At 33.6% G+C, this 20,724-nt stretch overlaps 1 protein-coding gene across 1 annotated transcript; it reads right to left on the minus strand.

Moving 5' to 3' along the window:
• Positions 1-15,050: 15,050 nt before the first annotated feature.
• On the minus strand, positions 15,051-19,740 carry LOC132300243 (uncharacterized). Its single transcript, XM_059797251.1, has 3 exons — positions 19,034-19,740; positions 16,424-16,820; positions 15,051-15,803 (listed from the first exon to the last, which is right to left on the minus strand). Exons 1-3 carry the CDS (start codon positions 19,469-19,471, stop codon positions 15,403-15,405), a joined length of 1,236 nt encoding a protein of 411 aa, XP_059653234.1. The 5' UTR covers positions 19,472-19,740; the 3' UTR covers positions 15,051-15,402.
• Positions 19,741-20,724: the final 984 nt, after the last annotated feature.

Raw genomic sequence — 20,724 nt, forward strand, 5'->3', positions numbered from 1 at the left:
TTAAAGTTTCTTTTGTTATAAATGTTTCTTTTCTGATAAAGAAATTTGCATGAATATGAATGGATCTGACTAGTTTCAAAATAAATGGTAAAGACATATGTCTTATAGATAGTGGAACAACCCATACAACCCTTCGAGATCAAAAATATTTTTCTCACCTAACTCTGACAGACGCTAATGTCAGTACAATATCAGGTCCCACCAACTTAATTGAAGGCTCCGGATGAGCCAACATCATTTTACCACATAGAACAAGATTGCAAATCAATGATGCCCTATATTCTACAAGATCTCGGAGAAATTTGTTGAGTTTTAAAGACTTGCGTCGTAATGGGTATCATATTGAGACCGCAAATGAAAGAAATGTGAAATATCTCTGGATTACTTCCATTACCTCATGCAAAAAACAAATATTAGAAAAACTCCATATTTTATCTTCTTAGTTATACTTTACAACCATTAGGACAATTGAGTCAAATGTTGTGATACATAAAAAATCTTGTGACCCAAAACTTTTTATATTTTGGCATGATCGACTTGGTCACCTGGGGAGTACAATGATGCATCAAATTATTGATATTCACATGGACACCCACTAAAAGATTAACGCACAAGGTAAGTTGATTATCAAACCATCCCTTTCAAAAGTCAGTGTTGAGTCTCCCCCATTTTAACAACGAATTCACGGGGATATATGTGGGCCAATTCATCCATCTTGTGGACCATTTCGCTATTTTATGGTATTAATTGATGTCTCAACACAATGGTCACATGTTTGTCTGCTTTCTACTCGTAATGTTGCATTTGCTAGACTTTTTGCTCAAATCATTAAATTACAGGCACATTTTCCTGATTACCTAATTAAGATAATACGTTTGATAATGCCGCTGAATTTTCTTCTCAAACTTTTGATGATTACTGCATGTCAGTTGGAATTAATGTTGAATATCATATTGCACACACTCATACTCAAAATGGTATGGCCGAATCTTTTATTAAAAGACTTCAGTTAATTGGTCGTCCTTTACTTATGCGAATAAAATTACCTGTTTCTACCTGGGAACATGCCATATTACATGCTGCATTATTAGTTCGTATACGACCAATTACTTATCATAAGTACTCACCATTGCAATTTATTTTTGGTCAACAACCATATATTTCTCACATACTAGTTTTTGGTTGTGCTGTATTTGTTCCAATTGCACCACCCCAACGCACTAAAATGGGTCCTCAACGTAGACTTGGAATTTATGTTGGTTTTGATTCTCCATCTATTATTAGATATCTTGAACCCCTGACAAGTGATGTCTTTAAAGCACGATTTGCTGACTGTCATTTTGATGAGGCTGTTTTCCCACCATTAGGGAGAGAAAAGGCACAGCAGCAACATGATATTACTTGGAATGCCCTGGAATTGTCTTATTTTGATCCTCGCACAAATCAATGTGAACGAGAAGTTCAGAGGATCATTCACTTGTAAAATGTTGCAAACCAATTACTTGATGCATTTACCGATACAAAGAAAGTAATAAAATCACATATATGAGCTGCAAATATTCCAGCATGAATTGCTGTCCATGAGGGATCTTCTATCAGTAATGCAGCAAATGCATCTAAAACACGCCTAAAACGTGGTAGACCAATTGGTACAAAAGATGTTGTTCCTCGTAAGAGGAAATCACAAGGAAAAGTTGGCACTCCTGAATAGGCCACAAAATGAGCAACGGATATTATTGATCAATCTGGGATAATAGTCTTTGATAAGGTAGAGGCTCTTGATGAGTCTCAGGTACCTAAAAATGTTGAAATTGATGAGGTAAAAGTAACAGATAATGATATGGCCCTTGATGAGGCACACGCTCTTGATGAGATAAATGTACCTGAAAATAATGAGATCTCACTAAATTATGAAACGAGATGGAATAGAAATGAAATTGTTATCGACAACATATTTTCTTATGTTGTTGCCCTTGATATTGATAATAAGGATCCGGAACCTCAAAACGTCGAAGAATGTCGACGAAGAAATGATTGACCAAAATGGAAAGAAGTAATACAAACAGAGCTAAATTCATTAGCAAAACGTGAAATATTTGGACCAGTAGTCCAGACACCTGAGGGTGTTAATCCTATTGGGAACAAATGGGTGTTTGTACGAAAGTGTAATGAGAAAAATGAAATCGTGAGATACAAAGCTTGACTGATAGCTTAAGGTTTCTCACAAAGACCTGGTATTGATTATGAGGAAACATATTCCCCTGTGACAGATGCACCCACATTTAGATTCATACTACATTTGGCAGTCACAGAAAGATTGCATATGTATTTAATGGACGTGGTTACAGCATATTTATATGGATCATTAGATAGTGATATTTATATGAAAATCCCAGAAGGATTTAAAATACCTGAAACAAAACCTTGTAATATGTACTCGATAAAATTACAGTGATCGTTATATGGATTAAAGCAATCTAGACGAATGTGGTACAATCGCTTTAACGATTACTTACTCAAAGAAGGGCGTGTGAACAATCATATTTATCCATGCATTTTCATTAACAAATCAGAATTTGGTTTTGTTATTGTTGCAGTATATGTTGATGATCTGAATCTTGTGGGAACATTAGACAAGATCGAAAAGACGGCCACTTATTTAAAGAAATAATTCGAAATGAAAGATCTCAAAAAAACAAAATTCTGCCTTGGGCTGCAGGTTGAACATTTTTCGAGCGGTATTCTCATTCATCAAGCAACATATATAGAAAAGATTCTGAGACGTTTTCATATGGATAAACATGAATGAGAATACCGCTCGAAAAATGTTCAACCTGCAGCCCAAGGCAGAATTTTGTTTTTTTGAGATCTTTCATTTCAAATTATTTCTTTAAATAAGTGGCTGGTTGTCCGATCACTTGACATCAAGAAAGATCTTTTTCGTCCTCGAGAGGATGATGAAGAACTTCTTGGTCCTGAAGTGCCCTATCTTAGTGCGATTGGTGCTCTTTTATATCTTGCAAATTACACAAGACCTGATATAATTTTTCCAGTCAATTTATTAGCACAGTACAGTTCTGCACCAACTCGCAGACATTGAAATGGAATCAAACACATATTGCGATATTTTTGTGGCACAACTGATATGGGATTGTTTTATTCAAAAGCATCAAGTTCTCAATTAGTTGGATATGCAGATGCCGGTTATCTCTCTGACCCACATAAAGCCTATTGACAAACATGATATGTGTTTACCTGTGGCGGCACAACTATATCATAGCGATCTATGAAACAGACAATGATTACCACTTCTACGAATCATTCTGAGATACTCGCAATTTATGAGGCAAGTAGAGAATCTTTTTGGTTGAGATCAATGAACCAACATATTCGAACAACATGTGGTCTCTCATCAATAAAAGAAAGCCTAACAGTATTATATGAAGATAATGCGGCATGCATTACACAGATGAAAGAAGGGTATATTAAAAGTGACAAGACCAAGCACATCTCACCAAAATTCTTTTATGCACATGAACTCCAGAAAAAGGGTGATATTGATATTCAGAAGATACATTCATGTGAAAATTTAGCAGATCTATTCATTAAAACGCTTCCAACTACAATATTCAAGAAACTGGTGCACAACATTGGAATGCGTCAACTAAAGGATCTTCAGGGTTAAACTAATGAGGCGGAGCAATTGATTAAATAGGTATTGGCATGTTGTACTCTTTTCCTTCGTCCAGGTTTTGTCCCACTAGGTTTTCCTAGCAAGGTTTTAATGAGACAGTTTTTAATTTATGCAATACCATACACAAGTATACTGCACTCTTTTTCCTTCACTAGGGTTTTGTCCCACTGGGTTTTCCTTATTAAGGTTTTAACGAGGCATATTGTTAGTGTAATATTGTGGACCCCAAGGGAGAGTGTTATATATATATATATATATATATGTTTTGTGGGGTCCACAATATTTAAGTCATCCATGATGACATACTTGGCGTAGGGAGGAAGCTTAATTTTTACTTACAGTGAAAGCCTTATTATGGCTTGTTTGGGAAGCTACAATTTTGAGCCTATAAATAGACCAAGTGTATATACTACTTGGGGAAAACACAGTTGAATAAAAAAGCTTTCCATTTTCTCTCTTTTCATTCTCTCTCTCTATATGCGAAAGTTTTGCTTTTCATTTCTCACATAATATTATTCTCTCTCTATATATATATACACACATATATATATTTATTACATAAAGTTTTCAGTTTTTCAAACACTGTTTCCACAAAATAGATCCAAGCAGAAGTAAAATACCATTTTCTGTTTTTTGTCACTATGAAAACAGAAAATTGTTTTCTTAGATCGAATCCAACCAGGGTTTTAGCTTGTCCTAGTGGGGAACCGCCCCACCTTGCCACGTTTAAAACAGTTATAGGAAACTGTTTATTTAAATAGGGTGAGAAGGGTTTAATGTTTAAAAAATTGATCAATTTCGGGCGGATTCGGGGAAGGGTCACCCTCACCCACACCCTCACCCTCACCCTCCCCTGCCCCTGCCCTGAATAGGAGAAGATATTAGATAAGCTGAGCATACATATCATTGGTATGCCGTCTCAATAACATGTTCCATTTAGAGTAACCCCAGCGCAAGGCAACCTTTCCATTTTACATTTTATGTAAAGTGTACAGCCACATCAGCAAATGGTTCTATATTTATTTTAAGGATTTCAAGTTCTTGTTGCGCAGTCATTTTTTCATTCTACATTTTATTATATTATTATTTTTTTAAAAAATAATTATTTTTAATTATTTTTTTTCCAACGGTTTTATTCTCAACAACTATAATACTAACAGCTATAATTGTTTGCTCCGATTATATATTTAGATAGATTTTTAAAAAAATTAATATTAAAAAATAATAATATTACATATATAAAAAATAAAAATAAATAAAAAAGTGCACTACATAACTTCCTACAAATAAAATAAAACAATACAACTCTGGAAAAAAAAAAATACATTAATACTTCCACACATGAAAAAAAAAAAAAAAAATAGTAAACATTACAGTTAATTGTCCTTTTTTGCATAACACGTCATAATTTTATTTCGTCGATCCTCGATCCAAGCTTTCATTGCTGGTGTTGCAGCATCATTTGGATTTTTTTCCATCATTTGTCTTTCCCAAAGAAATTGCTCCCGCTCAATCTCAATCTTCTTAATTTCTTTGTGTGCCTTAAGCTCCTTTAATTTCATTTCTTTTTGCAGCTCAAGCTCCAATTGCCGTGTCCGTTCTTGCTCCATGCCCAAATCGAATTTTGATTTCATTTTTGAAGTAAGAGATTCAAGTGCTAAGTTGTCCATCAACTTATTTTGTTCAGCAAATCATTGAAACAATGTAAGAAATAAGTTATTTTGTACCTTATCTTCACTTTTATGACCTTTCTTGGCAGCTTTTGTGAAGTGTCACGTGAACCTTCGTCAATGGCAGGTGAGTCGTCGCCACCAAGGTTTACCGAACCTGGTGTTAATAGTGCAGGAGTTGACTGAATAGATGAATTAGTTGGGATTGCACCTGGTGTTGATGGAACTGTTTCGTAACAATCTGTAGGCTTATTCATATCAAGATCTTAGTCACACAATTCATCCAAAGAAGCCCTGCTCTCAAGCTCTGCACGCGAATTTGCGATTTGGGAGCGAATTCGCACAAAATCCGCAAATTCAATTTTTACAATTCGCGAATTTGTTTTCCTAATTCGCGATTTCCATACGAATTCACTTGATACAGCTAAATTTATTAGAGTTCCAGTGATATGGAACACCTATATTACCATATATGCATTTATTACTTACACTATTACTTAATATATACATTAATTACTTAAACTCCATGTGTGCCCCAATTGTATGTCATTGTTATACTACTACACACACACACACAAACACACACACACATATAGTAATTTACATGTTTGAAAAAATACTACTAAAAAACTTTCCATTTGGAGAATATTACAAATAAATCAAGCATCTATTAGTGAAAAAAATTAGTTTATTCATTACATACAACATTAATGGAATAAATAATAATGAGTATATTCACTTGATACAGCTAAATTTGTTAGAGTTCCAGTGATATGGAACACCTATATTACCATATATGCATTTATTACTTACACTATTACTCAATATATACATTAATTACTTAAACTCCATGTGTGCCCCAATTGTATGTCATTGTTATACTACCACACACACACACACACACACACACACACATATAGTAATTATACATCTTTGAAAAAATACTACTAAAAAACTTTCCATTTGGAGAATATTACAAATAAATCAAGCATCTATTAGTGAGAAAAATTAGTTTATTCATTACATACAACATTAATAGAATAAATAATAATGAGTATATTTGCTATTGGATTTCAATAAATAAAAATATATAAAATAAATATGTCATGACATGTTATAATTTTATTTAAACATAATATACAGACACTCTCAAAACGCTCCCGCTTTAAAAAACTTTAGACTTTGAAACTTTCGCGCTCTCGCTTTCGCTCCCTCTATCGCACCCGCTCTGTGTGACTTAGATCAAGATCCATAGCTCTCTTCTTTGTGTTTGGTTTTTTTTTTTCTTCATTGTATCGCAATTTTGGAGCCATTTTAAAGATTTCCGAAGAAGATCCCAACAGTGCTACCATTTAAATGGCTCCCCTTCTTCATGTTCATATTGTGTTTTTGTTGCCATGTGTTATAAAAATTAAACAAAAACTATATTTAGAAACATTGTCAATTAAAATAAATATTTATTTTTAAGGAAATTTAGACAGTAAGAAATTTATTACGAAGGAAGAAACTTACGACATCTTCAACGTCGTATCCACTTCAATGTTGGTTTTGGATCTGTTGGTGGTATCCATTAAATTTGCTGACTACTCGCTTAATTAATGTGAATCGATTCGACAAACTTGATTGGTGTCAGCACTGTGTTATGTTGTCCATTTTGGCGTTTGAAATCAGTATGAATACGTCCCCAATATGTGCCACTTTGTTAATCTGCATCTGTTATTGGATCTTCTCCAATATTAATCCACACTTTGCATAACGTTTCATCTACTTGGGTGGACCAATTTTTCCTTTCTTTCCTTGAATTAGACTTGGATTGAGAATGTTCAGACTGAGATCTATATTGGAAGGAGGTTGAAATTGGATGGGAGCTGGGTATTGGGAATGATATTGGTATTGGGAAAAAGGTAGGTATTAAGAAAGAGATTGGTATTGGGAATGAGGTGGGTTTTGGAAAGGAGATAATTGAGATTGAGATAGGTTTTCAGATAGGTAAAATCCTGAAGAGTAAAAATCATAATTGAATTATAGTTGTAGTTCAGAGTTTTCCGATGGGGGTAATGGAGGTCGTTGATCCATGGAGTGTTCAAGGAAGAAAATTGAGTCAGAAAAATTAAAAGGAAGATTGAGAAAGAGAAAGATAACTAACTGATGAATGATGAGAAATTTTGATAGAAGTGTAGAGGTATTTATAGAGAATATGTGATATTACAAACGGTTATATTCACTTTGTTTTTTCTCAACGGCTATATTTTATTTGTTTTTTCTCAACAGCTATATTCTGTTTGTCTTTTTCCTAACGGATATATTCCCAACGGCTATATTATGTTTGTCTTTTTCCTAACGGCTATATTCTATTTGTCTTTTCTTCAATAACTATATTCTTAATGGCTATATAAACCACTTATTCTCTCATTTTTTCAATTACCAAGCCCATTTCTTTACATCTTCGAATTCATTTTCTCTTCTTTGAGTCCTTATCTTTATTATAGAAAAAAAAAATAGCTTCATCACCACAATCTATTCCAGTGTCCGGGTCAATTTCTCCATCGAGTTCCTTTTCACTTCTGATGAGGAAGATTTTTTTGAAGAACGTCGAAAAAGGATGAATGCGGTGATGCAATTGTTATCACCTGAGAAGTTAAAGGCATTCTTTCGATATCGTAAGAGGAAATATATTAAACATGATCGAGAGGAGGCAGCCCAGCGGTTATTCCAATATTATTTTGCTGAAAATCCCACTTTTCCACCCGAGATGTTTCGTAGATGATTTCGGATGCGGCGAAAGTTGTTTGTTTGTATTTTAAACAATGTTATAGCATATGAAGAATGGTTCATCCAGAAGCCTGATGCCCTCGGTCGTATAGGTTTCACTTCTATACAGAAGATAAAAACTGCAATAAGTATACTCGCATATGAAATTTCAGCAAATCTTTGTGATGAGTACATAAAGATTTCTGAAACCACTACGGTTAAAAGCTTGAAGCGCTTTTGTGATACTGTAATTGCAGTGTATGCATGGTAATACCAACGCACACCGAACGAAGAGGACATTACACGTCTGCTTCGAGAAGAGGAAGAAAGAGGCTTCCCAAATATGCTTGGCTCTATAGATTGTATGCATTGGGAATGAAATAACTGCCCTACAGGTTGGCATGACACACACAGGGGAAGAAATCATAAGCCTACCGTCATATTGGAGGCGGTTGTATCGAAAGATCTATGGATCTGGCACGCTTTCTTTGGTATGTCTGGTTCAAACAATGACGTGAATGTCTTGGATCATTTCACAGTATTCAATAGCCTAATAAATGGCACTATGCATCTGATTAATTACGAGGTAAATGGACATCGACGTACAATGGAGTATTACCTATCTGATGGTATTTATCCCAAGTGGGCAACTTTGATTTAGACCATCTCACATCCAACAACTGACAAAGAGAAATTGTTTCCTAAAAAACAAGAAGCCGTTAAGAAAGATGTTAAATGAGCATTTGGCGTGTTGCAGATCAGGAGATCAGGTGGACTATAACTTATGAAGCACTGACACGTGGGAATGGGTAGTCGTACCCATGTCCGAACGGACACGCGTGTTTGAGGCTCCGACACGTGTCCGACACCTCTGTTGAGGTGTCCTATTTTTTATCATTTTTTTCATGCCGGACACGGCAAAAGACACGCCAACGACACGCATAGGACATGGGGTTCAGATTTTTTTATCAAAAAGAAAAAAGATAAAGATAAAGAGATATATACATGTATATGATTGCCTGTATTCATAGAAAGATAGATTGAGGGATAGAGATGGTGGAGATAAGAAAATCGGTTCCAAGAGAATAGAGAACTTGCATTTTCAGACCTTTGACCAATGAAAAGCTTCGAAAATAGGTTGCTTGTTTGCGATCAATTCCTATTTGGATGCATATGTTTCCCCTCTGCCGTCTCGTTCCCTAAAGAAACTCGCTTAAAAAATGTAATAAAAATCCTAGAGAAGAGAGAAGAGAGAAGTGAGAAGTGATAAGATTACAATCTTATCTTTTAGAACCGGTTATAAGAATAATAATTCTACTTTTAGATGCAAATATGTACCTTCTTTTTTTGGTTTATATTTTCAAGGTATTTGGGCCTATATTTTTTAAGAGAATAATGGGCTTAAAAGTTAAGTTTATTAAATATAAATTAGAAATTGAGTAAAAATAAAAATATTATTATAATATATATTATTTTATTGTCGTATCCTTGTCATGTCCGTGTTTTGTTTTTTTGAAATTTGTCATATTGCTATATCCGTGTCGTGTCGTATCATACCCATGTCCCATGTCCGTGTTCATGCTTCATATGCTATAATGCAAGGACCCGTGCATTTATTGGGACAAAGCAGATCTAAATAAGATAATGAGAACGTGCATCATATTGCATGATATGATCATTGAAGATGAGCACAGACATATTTGCAATGGACACCTCCGCCGTATGAGCCAATATCCCTCCCATAATACATTCGAAACCCAACAATGTTGGCGGCACACATTTTCGGTCGATTTAGAAGAATTCGTAATAGAGCGGATAATGCTGATCTCAGGAGACATCTGATGGAACATTTGTGGAATCAATTTGGTGATGAAGATGTTTAAATTTGGTATAATCGAATAAAATATAATTTTTGTATTATTATACAAATTAATTAAATCATTATGTGATGAAGATATTTAAATATATTAATCGAATGAAATGTTAATTTTTATATTATTATGAAAATTAATTAAATTATTATGTAATAAATAAATAAATTAAATTGATAAGTCAAAAGCTACAATTTTTTTTTTTAAAAAAATAAATAATTAAATTCTTATGCAAATTAAATGACTCTTTTTATTTATTTAAAAAAATGCCTCTTTTTTAATTAATTAAATTATGACTCTTCTACATTAATTTTTTAATACAATACCCATAGAAAAACATACACAATAAACTTTAAATAAATGACGTAAAATAATTATTCTACACACCATCACACAAAATCATTTTTTCATATTATATTATTATTCAGGCACAAAACTTTGTTTTGTGAGGCGCTACTCCAACCTCCAGAAGTGTAGTGTCAAGTGTACAATATGCAATGGGCCCCGCGAATGTGTAATCCGCAAACCAAGCACTTTGCTTCTCCACCGTCATAGATATTATACAAACTGAGCTTGTGCTGAGCTTGTGCTGGGGTTACTCTTAAGTTGTTTTAATTTGTAGGTGGGACCAATTTAATTAAATTGTGTAAGTTCATTGGGTGTGAATACCAATGACATGACATGCCCTGGTTCATTCAATATCTACTCCCTGACTAGAGTGTTAATTTACTATGTTTCCCTATGCATATAAAATATATTACTAAAATACCCAAATATATGTATACTTAGGTCTGTTTGGTTAGACGAAAATTTTTATGGAAAGTAAAAGTGAAAGTGAAAGTGAAACAAAGCAAAATCAAGTTTCCGTCGTGTATTTGGTTAACAGTAAATTTTTTAAAGAAAGTTGTGAGAAAATATTATTTTGTTAGTTTGGATAGCATGAAAAATTAAAGAATATGATTCTAGTTACTGAAAATATCCTTATAATTTTAAGTAGTAAAAAATAAATAAATTTATGTTAGATGAATATTATTTATACTTAATTATTTATTTTAACAAGGAAATGGTGAAATATGGATTAGAATAGTATGTGATATCATCTCTCTCTCTCTCTCTCTCTCTCTATATATATATATATATATATATATATATATACTTGTTATTATGTAGACTTGAATTTTCAATCTTTTATTTTTTAAGGTAAGAAAAATAGCTTTTGGTAGAGTAGAAAATCAGAGTTCAAAGTATTTATTTTCTTCTTATCTTCGTTTTTATTTTTATTATTTATTATTTATTTGTAAATGATGTAATTGGATACTATATATTTAATTATAGCTAATTACAATTTTTTCACATGGTTGAGAAAATAAAAGGTCATGGACTGACTTTTAACTCTCTCAAGATAATGTTTGATGTTGGATATGAAACAAATTGTGTTAAGATAATGTAGACTGGTTTCGCCAAACATTTTTGCAATCAACAAATAGTTATGTATATATATTATAACTGTTAATCATTATTAATTATAGAAAAAAAAAATATATATATATATATATATATATATATATATATATATATATATATATCTTACTTATTTCAGACCTTTCGTAAAGAAAAAAAATAATTCAATAATGAAAGGAAAAAATAAATTAATTTTGGATGCACACATAAAAATACAAACAATTAAATTAGTAATACATGATTGTATAAAAAAACAATTTATAGAAGTAATGAACTCTCTTTTTCAATGAAATCTGTGTAATTAAGTGAAGATGAAAAAAGACAACTAATATGGGTATAATAGAAAAGTAATATATAAAGTGCACAACTTTTGCTGGAAAGTAAATTTTCATATGTTTTATTCTCTCGCCCTCTTACTGTCCCCCTCCAAGACCGCTGAACTGAACTAAATCCAGCCGTTACTCATTTAGGGCTACCACCGGAATGTTTGCTAACTTCCTCCATTAACGGCTAATTGGCCGTTAATTGCAGTTATTAGCTTGTTTTGGGGCTGTGGTTTTTTACTTGTTTTGGGCCTAAAATTTTGGGCTGCTTTGTTGCCTTCATTGGGTTGTTCTTGGCCGAAGGGCTCACACTGTAATTACCTTTATATTTATCTCAATGCTTAAGTTTTCGAAAAAAAATAATAATAATTTCCAAAAAGTTTAAATGTTTTTTTTTTTTTTTTTTTCCTTTATAGTTACTTGACGCTAACCAAACTGACCCTTAAAGAAACCCTAGAAGGATATATAGACCTAATTGACTTCTTACTCAATAGGCAGCCTCCCTCCCAGTTTTGGAAACTTCATCACACATGTAATTAGGAAACATAAGTATCTCTTTTAAGTATCATTTTTTATGATTTTTTTTTTCTTTCATTTTTGCATTGATCTGAGATGTATATAACACTTTTGAGTTTCATTTTTTTGTACAAATATGATTTTATTTTATTTTATTTTTTTATTTTTATTATTCATCATATTTGATTTTTTTATTCATCACAGCTGAGTTTCATTTTTGTATAGTTTGAAACTTTTTTTTTTTTTTTTTTTGCCTTTTTGTATTATTCATCAACTTATTCAAATTTAATTTATTATTATTATTCATCACAGGCTGAGCCTGAGAGTAGCACCAAGCACTAAAATCAGTTGTGATTTAAGGGGGCAGGGCAGTTATGGGGTGATCTTTTAATCGGTTATGTGGTGATTATAAAGACAACAAAATTAAATGGGGCAGGGATGGGGAATGGAATCTCCACCCCCAAACTGTCTCGTTGCTATTTCTGTGTTCAAGCGATGTTATCATTTTGCATTTTTGTTTTTAAGACAAAAATTCATGATATTTTTTGTCTTAAATGACAAAGACCAAGAAATCCTAACCCTAATCACTCACATTCGTTGTTCATCCATTCGCCTTTCATCACTCTTGGTAAGGGCTGAAATATGCACAATTCAGTCCTTACCTTACATAAATTAGCACCCTATTCTATCTTTGTTTTACAATTTTAGCCTTTATTTGCTTAATTTTTTTATTTTATTTCAGGTGTTTATAGCTAATCAGAGCTTAATTTTAACACTCCTATGAAGTCTTGACAAAGAGGAAGGAGCAAAAGAAAGTTGAACTGCATAATATAATTTTTTACTCATTATTTTATAATTTTTGTCCCAAAAACTTTTTTTTATTAAGCTGTATCGACCACTGCAATTACATTGATAAAAGAATTGAATAAAGGAATGAAAATTTAAATGCCCGTTCAACGATGTTTTCTAAGAAATGACTCTTAACGAATTTTTGGCGTTAATACTAAGATGGTTTGCATTTTGAAGTATCAAATGATCAAACTTATAAAGACGTATTAAATCAATATTACAAAACTAGCCAATAAAAACTACAGAGTATTTAAGATTTGTAACAAAAAATAAAAAAATTATAGAATCGTTATCGCTCCTCACGTTTGATTCAATGCGCGTTTGTTTGTTTGTTTTTTTTTTTTTTTTTTTTTTTAAAATAATTAAGGTGACAGTGAGGTTTGGACTCGAGACTTTTTGACTCTTATGTCATTTTAATAATCATTTACTCCAAAAGTTTAAGTTATTTAGGAGAGTGTAACTTTAATATTTATATCCTTCAACAATTACCAAACAAGTCTTAGTTGCTTGATCTCAACCGAATGAGTACAAAACCCATGTTGACGACGAGAAATTATTAATTGAAACTGTTGCAACGATGACGTGGTGTAACAGATGGTTACAAATACTCTACCAAAGTAAAGAGAACCTACAATAAAATAAAAAAGCTAATATATATGCTTTGGTGGAGTGTTTGTAGCCGTTCATTACACCACGTTATCGTTGCAACGATTATAATGAATAATTTCTTGTTGACGACCAATTGATTTGGATCGACCTTAACGCCTTATTCAAGGACAAATTGGTGTATCTCAACCCCCCCCCCCACACACACACACACACACACACACACACACACATATATTTTATAGGTAGGTCTCACTTGGATAAGACACATATCAATGGGATAAGGGGATGGATCCATTAACCCTCCCTAAATGGGTGGTAGCTGATCCTTAGATTTTGAGTACTTGTTTTTTAAATGATTTATATTTTTAATTGCAATTCTGTAAATTTGATCTCTCAAAATTGCTTGCACCCTAGTGAGACACTCATAACTCATTTCAGAGTATAATCGGGCTGCATGGAATTGAAATCTTAAAATTAGAATTGGAGCCTTGGAATTAGAGAAAAACTTAGTTCGAAGTCATATAAAACTAAATTAGAATTTTCTTCAATTTCATGCAGCCGAACATAGCTCAGTATTTTCAGAAACAACAAAATCAAGCAGGAAATTTACATAGTATTGTAAGAATAAGTAAAAATTAGAATGACAAGTAAATATTTTGGTGAAAAATTGGTCTATGTTCCTCTGAAATCTCACCAAATCAATCACCATATGCATTTCTTGCCGGATTTTGGCACCAACATTTTCTAAGACTCACCGGTAACTTGTTAATGGTATCTCTAACTGTGCAAATGTTGAAATCAGAGAATTAAAAGAAGAAATTCATGAAAATAAGAAGGGAAAAAGGAAGAGGAAAGAATTTAACTGGTGTGAATTAAATGAACAATTTGGTTTTTTCAAACCAAACATGTAGTGTAAAAGGCTAAAAGCAACAATACTTGCACACCAAATGAACAACTAAATTGAATCTCACACCAGAATGTGATAAAGTTACTTCCACTTTGAAGTCATGAAGCTCATTCACATAGACAGATTGCTCTATACCACACTTGACATATTTTACCATTGTCCATTAAATGGCACATTCTATAAATACTCTACTAATCATTCCAAAGCTTCAAGCACATTGCTGTGCTTAACTTCTCATTCCATGCTACTTCATTCTCTCTCCCTCTTTTTGTATGCCAAGAATGAGCCAGACCTATAAATGTGAAACTGCTTGATGGGATAAGATAATGTAAAAATGCAGTAAATTTTCATCAAAGAGGTTAAAAAACTAATATTGGCTTCTACAAACACAATTCAATGTATTACAAGCGGCCTCCTGAATTTTAAGGGCAAGCCGGTGTATTATAAACGGTGGAACACTATAATACAAATGATTGTCATGATGTAACAATTTTGATACAGATAATAATATACAGAGCATTCACAGGACATATTCATTACAGTTAAATACAGTAAAAGTGAAATGTAAGAAAAAAGCAAAAAACACAAAATAGAACATATTCTCTTCTACTTTAAGTACTTCATGCCTAAAACATCCATGCCCTGCTAGTTGGCCGGTAGAACAGATGAAATCTAAGAAATATTTGGAGTTGGGTTACCAAAACTTGACAGTCCAAGATTAACCCTATAATCACTGAGGACAATCACAGCATCAGACTTCATATCCAGGGTTTACTTTCTGTTGAACATCTCCATAACTCTCCAACTCTTCTATATCATCTGAACTTCCCAGAAACAAAGGAAGTCTTTGATGCAGCTCGACTGGCTGAATTGACAAAATTCTACTTTTACCGTCAGAACCTCTACCTCCAGCTTGCTCCACAAGGAAACTAAGAGGGTTTGCCTCATAAACAAGGCGAAGATGGTCCCTTGGATTCATTGCGACTCCGCCATACAAGAGAGTCCGATGGAAATCAGCAACAAGAGAACATATGTAACGGGCAGAGTACTTCTTAGGGTATTTGCCTTTGCCTTGCCTGACAGTGTCTATATATCGCCTTAAACCTTCGGGCCAGTCAAAATATCGTGCATCATTTACAGAATAGATTTGCCCTGACATAACAGAGCAGCCATCTTTAATAAGATCTCAAGGAATCCAAACTGAATACCCATAAAATTTCTTCCTTTTCATGGACACACATTAGATGAAAACTAATAATGGTGATATTAATTATTATGCTGGAAATTTAATCGTCACGCATAAAATATACAAGCCAGTCACAAGCACTAATATGACAGAGCAGCCATTATATGAAAACTAGTAATGGTAATTTATCATTATTACACCAGAATTCTATTGTAATTCCTTTCTAAACATAAAATAAACAAGACATTAACCCTTGAAATAATGCACATATTTAACATGGTACTACAAATCAAGAAGGGAATTGCAAGACAGTAAAGATACCAATATATAGTCCTATAGGGAAGCAATCCCTTTAATTGAGTCTAGCAGTAGGAATCTACAATATACAAGAAGAAACCACACAAAATCAGATCCATTTTCATCATTGCTATTCAATTTAGGTTACGTTGTAAGTAATAGTTTCGATAGGAAGGAAATTCCTCAAAGATATACAATTAATTTAGTTGCAATATCAGTCAATACCATGCAATTTGCATGCTCTTTTAATGCGTCATGATGTTTAGATAATAAATGTAGAACATTTTACCTCTAGGAGGAATTTTAATGCTTGGATGTGTGAGAATAAAGTCCCCTGTTGAGTGATCCAGTGTGAATGCATGAGTTCCTGAACCAAAGCTGGTACAAAGTATTGTGGCAGATGAATAGAGAACATAACCAGCAGCTACAAGCCTAGTTCCACTCTGGAGTGAATTTAGCATTGCCTTTTCCTCCAATGGCAGATGGTCTACTTCCACAAGGTGGTTATAAATCCCAAAAATTGTCCCGGTAGGAATAGATGCATCAATATTTCGGGAACCATCTAGGGGATCTGTGACCACGACAAATGGGCCGTCATCTGTTATCCAAACTGGAGCATCATCTTCTTCTGAGGCAAAAACTGCAACTTTTCCAGAATTTTTCAGGGATGACAAAAGAATCTCATTCTGCACAAGATTACAGCCAAACAGAATAACTCTTTAAATTACTATTTGATACTAAGAACTTTAGAAAGGAAAGCCACAGTTAGGGCAAAATAAGTGTTGTGAACCAAAAAACTCATATGATTTCAATTTGACATCAATCTTTTGCGCAATCAAATGCTATCATAAATTCAAGCAACAAACTTGTTATCGGACCATTTATGACTATCTATTTTAACACTAAAACTAACTGAAGGTTTCTCTCACAATTATATTTTCCCCTGAATTCTCTCACAATTATTCTCAATAACCGATATAAGAGAAGCACCCAGAATGTAGCACACAGATTTGGCAAAGGATTGGATAGGGTATGGTTCGGTTCACAATTTAGAAATTAATCAGGATGGGGCATATTATAAAGGTTTAGACACCCAAACCAAACCCATAAATGACTGCATAAGCTAAAAGTTTTATCTTAAAGTAGAAAACACTTGGGTGCTTGCAGTTCAAATCAGGTCCAGGAGGTATTACTGCAAGATGCAATTACTATAGAAACACCAAATGACAAAAGTGAAAATGGTGGTAAAAAATGAAAAGAGTAACATGTATTATTCTGGAAGAAACCCTGATTGCTTATCATTCGAAACTCTCGTAACTATTTCCATAGGGAAAACTCTCTAATTAGGACAGGCAGAAAAAAAAATAAAAATAAAAAAATCAGTTCCATGTAGCAACAGGAAAGGTGCTATATGAAGCAAAAGTGCCTCAACACTTAATTTGACCTACACTTCACAATATGAAAAGGACCATATCCTTATGATTTATGAATGACAAAGTTAGTGCACATTACATGGGTTCCCTTTTCTATTAATATCAGAAGAACATACCGCCTAATCAGACACCAAAAGATCTGCATTGAACAACATTTCGTCGTTATTGAACTTCTTTCTTAACAGCAATTTCTGTATGCTTAAACAGTCCATTCATTCATGATATACAGACGTTGTCAGTATAAATATTTAGATTGCCGTCAATGTCTAAAGAAGGCTGATCTCATAGACCCAACACATCATGATGACGAGATCACTTTCATGGTCAATCCAAGTAAATTAAGGTAATAGAATTTCCATTTCGATATTAGGTTCATCAAATAAAAATTTAGGTTACATAATCTAACTAGAGAAGATGTAAAAAACAGATTAAACTAAGAATATTTAGCAAAAAGTCCAAAATGGTCAAGTGACCTGCAACATTTACATGAAGTGACGTTTATGTCACAAGCAATCAATTGGAAGATTAAAGCTGTTGAGAACTGCTTCATCTTTTGAACAAGGAAGCTTCTTGGCCGAAGTCATTGATGTTATGAAAATGAAATTCATAAGCATCCCATGAATGGTAATGGTTTTCAGGGCTGCTATAACAGTGCCTGGGCACGGTGACAGTAAGGGCCGAGTTAGGCCGGCCACCCCACTGATTATTTAATTTATTTATACTACATTCCTAAAATTTGGTCAAAATTCTAAAAATACCCCACTGAAATTTTAGCAAAACCCCTTGTACATGCCCCCAAACCTGCCACAATCATCCCTTCTATCTATTTTTTAAACTTCACTCTGCTTCTTGGATATGGGTTGACCACAAATTTTCTAAGATCATCTTTAATTACCATCTTGGTCTACCAAAAAAATCTAAGAGTAATCACATAAAACTGGTTAGTTTTAAAATTTTCTTTTTTTTTTTTTTTTTTTTTTTTTAATTCAGAATTTTATGATAGAGTATACACAGTTCTTGTTAGAATTCCTTTAACTTGAATTGCTTTAGTATGTTAGCCAAATAATAATTAAAATCAGAGTATTTACCAAAAAATAATTGAAATGGAAATATGAGAGATTTAGATGAGAATATCTATTAAGTTGAAGTTCTTTTGTTTATTACAGTAGATTGAAAAAAAAAAAAAATCTTATTATTGTTCAAGGTCGCCGCCCCCTCTCAAATCATTTTCTACCTGTGTCACTGGCAGTGCCTGTGTTGTGTCCACTATCCTCAAACATCCAACATATCATTCATATACTACTCTTATTCTCTTTAAACATTTAAATTAATCTAATCAAAGTTGCATAACACCACAAGAACCTTTAAATGAGCATCAAAGGCTACAAATATAGAACATGATCAATTCTACCACAGTTATAGCCACATATGTGGGAATTCAATGATAAAGTGGTTACTGAACTCACTGATACGATATCGAGCGGCTTCGGGGCATCTCTGCCTGTGCCACCACTGCCACCGGCAACACCCTTGTTCTTGCTGAGACTAGAATTGTAAGGAGAGGCCACAATAGCTGCAATTCTCTTGCAAGCGTACTCCAAATGACCATACAACACCACTAAGTCATCACCCACATTTGCCCCTCCCTTCCCCACATATTCCATTAGAGTAGGCAACCCACCATCACCACCAAAACCACCACCACCACCACCACCACCCAGTTGTGAATTTATCCTAAACCCACCAGGAAAATCCATTCTTGGCCAATAAAGATTGCTTCTTCCCGCGAGAACTCTCTGTTTTGGCGGGAAACCCTGCAGTTTTGGCTGGAAAACGCGGGAGATTGGCGGGAAACTGGTATTCGTTGGACCCAGGAGTACTATAGTATTAGTGGATGCTTGCATTATAGAACTTTGCAGCTTTTGGTGGTTGAGATGACGGCTCGGGATGGGTTGATTGGAGAATTGGAAGTGAAGGGTGTCATCTGAAACTGATTATTAGGGTTTTGTCTGAATTTCAAAGAAATCAGCAGAAAAGAGGATAACATGAATGAAACAATCGGATAAAATCTATTGGGTTTTCAGTTGTCTGTCAATCTGGCATTTTTTTTTTGTTTTTGTTTTTGTTTTTTTCAATGTCAGTTGGCTTTGCACATGACTATGATTTTTCTTTTTTTCCCCTTGTAAGCCTAGTTGGTCCTTAGCGGTTAGTGGATCGCATAGCCCTTTGCTTTTGGGTTGGTCCTTGTCATGGGTTTATGGCCATTTGCTCATGGGCTGGAATTGTTACTAGGCATTTTTTTTCTATGTCTATCACGACAATGGTGGTGTCAAGCCTCTTAGAGTCTTACGGAGCATGACAATGAGCTCTCTTTACGAGAATTTCGAAGTTGAATCCTACATGGACCAGTTTTGTGTGAGTTGCTTACCTTATAAAAAAAAAAAAAAAAAATCCTTACGCTGATAATGTAGACTAATCATCATGTTAGGTGCCATTTGATGACCATATTAATTCTAAATGAATTACGTTTATTCAATTAGAGTACTTATTCAATTAGGTACACTTGATAGCACAATTTGAATATTAGTCCCGCTTAGAATAAGGGACTCAACACCTGAAACCCAAAATTTATTTAGAAATATCTTAATTTATAATTACTACTTAAAACTTTCAATTCTCAATTTACAATTTTATCAAACAACTCATAAAAGTTTATCTTCTCCAAGGATTCCAGTCAATCACTAGTTTTGCAATTTGAAACAAAAGTTAGTATGACCTAAACTCAACTTCAAAAATAGGATTATATTTCAGAAGCATGGATATGAAACCAAACTGACATCCTAGCACAGGGTACAGCTGTTAAACAATCGTTTCCAACCAGTTGACTAAAGAAATGCGCATAATGTGTGTTCACGGTAACAAATTTGTCATTTAAGAATTACTAAGCATGGAAATTTTTCAAAAAAAAAAACATATATTTACCTATTTTTTGTGTGAGGAAGAATCTATTTATATTGTAAAAATAAAATACAAACCCTCATTCCACAATAATCTAACATGAGAACAGGTTTGAACCAAACTCTACTCCAAGCAGACAAGCGCACTCCAACTCGTTCAAACAACCCGCACGGGTGGCCCAATAGTTAAAGAGTCAAGG

This window comes from Cornus florida, unplaced genomic scaffold, assembly GCF_030987335.1.
Source record: "Cornus florida cultivar Cherokee Brave unplaced genomic scaffold, ASM3098733v1 CherokeeBrave_3.0.0_Hap2_Chr03, whole genome shotgun sequence".
Taxonomy (NCBI): Eukaryota; Viridiplantae; Streptophyta; class Magnoliopsida; order Cornales; family Cornaceae; genus Cornus; species Cornus florida.

What these genes read in the sequence shown, in the direction of transcription:
- LOC132300243 (XM_059797251.1), bottom strand. Translation starts at nt 19,471, where the DNA reads ATGCAAGCATCCACTAATACTATAGTACTCCTGGGTCCAACGAATACC. An exon ending in AGCCGCTCGATATCGTATCA is followed by an intron (nt 16,821 to 19,033) that starts GTGAGTTCAGTA and finishes AATCTTGTGCAG; the next exon opens with AATGAGATTCTTTTGTCATC. An exon ending in CATTAAAATTCCTCCTAGAG is followed by an intron (nt 15,804 to 16,423) that starts GTAAAATGTTCT and finishes CTGTTATGTCAG; the next exon opens with GGCAAATCTATTCTGTAAAT.